This window comes from Cibotium barometz, chromosome 22, assembly GCF_041138505.1.
Source record: "Cibotium barometz isolate CiBa-2024 chromosome 22, ASM4113850v1, whole genome shotgun sequence".
NCBI lineage: Eukaryota > Viridiplantae > Streptophyta > Polypodiopsida > Cyatheales > Cibotiaceae > Cibotium > Cibotium barometz.
The window spans coordinates 7,131,514-7,135,915 of record NC_141067.1 but is presented as its reverse complement, the minus strand read 5'-3'; the positions used below and the strand labels follow the sequence as shown (position 1 = coordinate 7,135,915).

The 4,402-nt window shown below is 42.8% G+C and overlaps 1 protein-coding gene across 3 annotated transcripts; it reads left to right on the top strand.

The window, feature by feature from the left end:
- LOC147626201 (spindle/kinetochore-associated-like protein) lies at positions 1-3,679 on the top strand. 3 transcript variants are annotated; one of them, XM_086816889.1, is made up of 10 exons: positions 88-221; positions 455-535; positions 639-763; positions 1,070-1,185; positions 1,549-1,594; positions 1,796-1,863; positions 1,969-2,074; positions 2,505-2,534; positions 2,617-2,730; positions 2,902-3,679. In XM_086816889.1, exons 2-10 carry the CDS (start codon positions 529-531, stop codon positions 2,974-2,976), a joined length of 687 nt encoding a protein of 228 aa, XP_086673015.1. In that variant the 5' UTR covers positions 88-221; positions 455-528; the 3' UTR covers positions 2,977-3,679. The 3 variants fall into 3 exon arrangements, with proteins under 3 accessions (XP_086673013.1, XP_086673012.1, XP_086673015.1); XM_086816887.1 differs by lacking the exon at positions 455-535 and having other exon boundaries at positions 1-221; positions 1,552-1,594; XM_086816886.1 differs by lacking the exon at positions 455-535 and having other exon boundaries at positions 1-221.
- The last annotated feature ends 723 nt before the right edge of the window (positions 3,680-4,402 follow it).

The window sequence follows — 4,402 nt, the reverse complement described above, 5'->3', positions numbered from 1 at the left end:
TTGGCCGTCCGGATAATGTGAACTTAAAGCCATAGGCCGCCGACACATTTTTTGGAGGGAGAAATCAAAACCATCAGAGCTGTGATAGCTTCTGGCTATGGCGATGGAGTCTCCTCCCGTCGAGCCCAAAGCGCGAACGGATGTACAGTCTCTCGAGGGCCTCATGAGCATTTTCAACAGCAGGATCTCGCTGCTCCAGCAAGTGCTGGTTATCCGCAGCGGTAAGTCAACTTACTGCTGGCTCGATTTTCTGCAGAAAAATGCTAGGCACCTCAACTCTCTCTGCAAAAATCTACGGTTTTAATTGCTCAATGCAGAAAATCTAGGATTTTCTCCCTTCAGAAAAGCCAGGGCTTTCTCGCATTTGCAAGATAGTTTTTACCGCTCTCTGCAGAGAATCTACGGTTTCGAACGCTCTCTGCTGCTAAACTAGGGATTTCACCGCTCTATGCAGAAATTGTAGCGTTTCAATGATGGTCGAAAAATAACCCGGTTTCCTTTTTCCATTTTCAAAGCTCTCTCCGCTAAATGCAAGGTTTACGAGGTTCCATCTCCAGATGAACAAGAGCTGGGGTAAGCCTGCGTCTTTCATTTTTCCTGTTGGTTCATTCAGAGTTTGTGTGTGGATGGTTTTGCAGCAACTTCGTCCAGCTCGTCATCTGATCTGGCATCTCTGGACATAGCTGTGCGGGCTATGGAACACCAGTTGGCGGCAGTGAAAGCTCGCTTGAAAGACGAGGCGGAAGCCCTTCCCAAGGCCAAGGTAACCTCTTCCATTCTCAACATCAGAGAAAAAAGGGATTCTTGCGTTTCATCCCCTGAAAAAACATTGAAACCGATCTGTTGGTAAGTCGCCATTTTTGGGGATTTATTAGCCTTTAGAAGGTGAAAATGTGGTGTTTTGGGAGACTTCTTGTCGGTAGGCTAGAGCTTTGTTTAGATCGTGTATCTCCCCAAAGTTTGCCTTCTATGGTGTGAGAGGCCAGGAATTATGCTCGATTATCTTAACACTTCTTTAATAGCAAGGCATTCTCATTGCAATGCACTAAGTTCTTGGTCCTTAATGCAGGCTGTGATTGAACTTTCCTTACAACAAGAACGAAGGTTAAAGCAAATTTCTGGCAATTTGCCTGCACATCTGCCTTGTACAGATCATGCCTCATTCCTGAAGCCAGCAGCGAACAGGTATTCTAAGCTTCACAAATCACTCTTTTGGCTGGAAAACATTTTAACTACTTTCATGGATCATGATAAAAGCATAACCATGAGGTTAGTGGGGATGTCGTAGTATCCAGTCCATACTATGCATGATGGAGTTGATTGTTTATTGTCTTGTGGATGACCACCACCATGAGGTTATAAATTGTACATTCTTAAAAGGTGAATTTGGGCATGTTCCTGGATTCATCTAGGTATATATAAAAGCATAACCATTTAAAGTATTCGATCCGTTTAATCATCTCTTTCTTGTCTTCCTTTTTGTTATCTTCCAGCAGTTCCGATCCGTTTAATCATCTCTTTTTTGTCTTCCTGTTTGTTATCTTCCAGCAGTTCCGATCTAGAACCAAAATCCATTGATAATGTGCCTCAAAAGGTGAGGCACCCATTTGAAGTGTTAGTTACCAATGGGAAGCCTTAAATAGATCTAAAATTCTACGGCCAAAAGGGAAAGTAATATCAGTATCAGCAACATATGATATAGCAATGCTGTTTAGGTGGTGCAGTCTATGCTCTGGTTAAGAGTAGCTTTCACATAAGAAGTAGTGTAGCATTGCATTTTGCTCTCTCTTTGCAGGAGAAAAAGGGACGAAGTCCACCCCCTCGTTGGTATATCACTGTTGAGGAACTTAATTTGCTTTCCAGGTAGGTTTGGCAACAGTGTGGGTCTGCTCGGGTTGGCCATACTTCAAAGTTGAGCATTCTTGTGGCTGTTTCAACCTTACAACTGTTTGTGGTCATGAATTTCAGTTATATGCGAGGACGACTCACCTTGGAGAAGATAAATACAGCAGTGGATGAGATGGCTACCTATGCAGAAGCCAATGCACGTCTTCTGGCAGCCCCTAGGAAGAAGGTGAGTTTCTTTGAAGCTCAGTTGCCTTCATTGTCAATTATGTTGAAAAGCGAGCCTCATTTGACCTACAGAGCTTAGGGTTCAGTTTCGATTGCTGTGCTTGTATATAGCATGACAGATATGAATTCTAAAGATACCTATAAGTTTGGTGTATCGATAGATTTTCCATGTGTGTTCTTATGTGCTTAGGATAAAGATAGAGTTACTCACCCTTTTTTGAAGGCAGCAGTTTACCCAGTATATCATAGAAGCGCAAAGCTTGCTGGCATAGATAAACACCTCTGCAGACGCTCTTTTCCTTGTCTTGCTTTGATCTAGCGCCCACTGTTTGAAGGCTCTTTTCTTTGGCAAGGCACGTTCTGGCTTGGTCGTGCTACATTGAGCTTTCTGATGATTGATACTCATAGTATTTGGTGGCATTGATTTTCAGTTGGGGGAAGACCTGCTGGAAAAGGCCCTGGTATGTGCTCTTGTTAGATGCACAGGATGTACTGGTAATTTTCCTTGTTGGTACTTGCCCTAAGATATAGTGCCATCTGCAGGAGCTTCGTGACTTTGCTGCTTCTGAAGCTGTCAAGGGGAAACACTTTTTCTTTGAGTCCGATATGCGTGGTCCTGTTTTGAAGATGGACAACACAGGAAAAGCCATTTTGACGGTAAGATGAGGTGGTGCCCCAATTCACATGGTGTGGCAGGCCGCAATTCCATTATCGTGCACGTTTTGATCATTTGGTCTTCTATCTCACTACACTTGTATCGTTAACAGCTACCCATATTTGGCATCTTAGGCTATTGCGAGGTCCTGATTTGCTATTTAAACTGTCCAGGTTCTCCGCCACCTCGGTCGGATTTCAGATGTACGGGCAGGCGGCCACCATGCTTTTGTTCTTTCAAAACCATAGCTCAGCAAGGAAAACATTGATTTATGCAGCACCTATGAGAGAATTTGTAAAGCCATTCACAAAGGGTATACGTATGTCATTGTGTACATAACTATCTTCAACTTTGAGGGCATTGCAGCTCAATTGGAAAGTTTTTTGGATTGTTGACCTTTAAAACATACCGTGACTATTTAATACCTGAAGTCAAAGCCACAATTGCCTTTGATGTTCATGGATGTGGCTATTCTTCACCTCTCTATGTCAGCAATCGACGAGCTTCGGATACTTGGCTCTGTTTGAGGGTATGGTGGTCTGTATAGTTGCACCAGCCCCCTTTTTTTTAAAAATAATGAAGGCTTGATATTGGTGTAAATCTGCAAGATTATGCACAAGAAACATCTGGAAAAGCTATGGGTTGACATTGCTCAAATGAGAGAAGTGGCGGCACATGGGGGAGAAACATGGCAGGTGTCATTTAACCTCTGCTTCACAGCAGTGAAGATAACCATGAACTGCCTGGCCCACCTTACTAGTAAACAAACCCCCAAACAATACTATTTATGGCCTAATGCCAAGCCAGCATTTAGGCCAACGAGGAGGATACATTCTTGCTCAATGGCACTCAGGATGGCTTGAGGCTTCGAGCCTTGTATATATGGTATCTTGGACCTCACATTTGTTTTGCAAAGCATGGGCTTATTGACTAGTTGATTGAATCTACGCACTTGGGTTCACTAAACGAGTTTGCCTTGTATCTGTATCTTCGGAGCTTTGACAGAAACTCAGTACATTGACCTTTGTATGAATGTATGCTCTTATGTGTGTGTGGGAGGAGATTGTGTGTGGAAGCATATATTGATACCAAGTCCTACATCCATTATTAGGCATTGATGACGTTAGTGGGAATGTCGTAGTATCTAGTCCATACCATACATGATGGAGTCGATGGTTTATTGTCTTGTGGATGACTACCATGAGGTTATAAATTACACTTTCTTATAAGGTGAATTTGGATATGTTCTTGGATTTATTTAGGTATATCTTTATGTTGTATTAGCGGACATGTAAATTTCACATTGTGAAGTTTTCGTCCAAGTTGGAGCCAATTGATATTGTGTTAAGTTTTTCTATCTTTATGTCAAGATATCGAGCTCATCTAGTGAGGCGGTGGACACTGATGATTCGTTTGGGGGATAGGTCTTACACTTACACTACTGGTATGGTTGGTGAGATCATGGGTGATATGCAGTCAGTGGGATGACAGACTCGCTTGGGAAATAGGTCCCACACTTACACCACTGATATGGTTGGTGAGATCATGGGTGATATGCGGTCAATGGGATGATAGGCTATGTGAAAGCTATTTTAGAGACTGGCATAGTTATAGCGTCAGCTCATTTAGTTGGGTTCACACTATAGAGAATCCTAGTATGTATGTGGTTAAGTG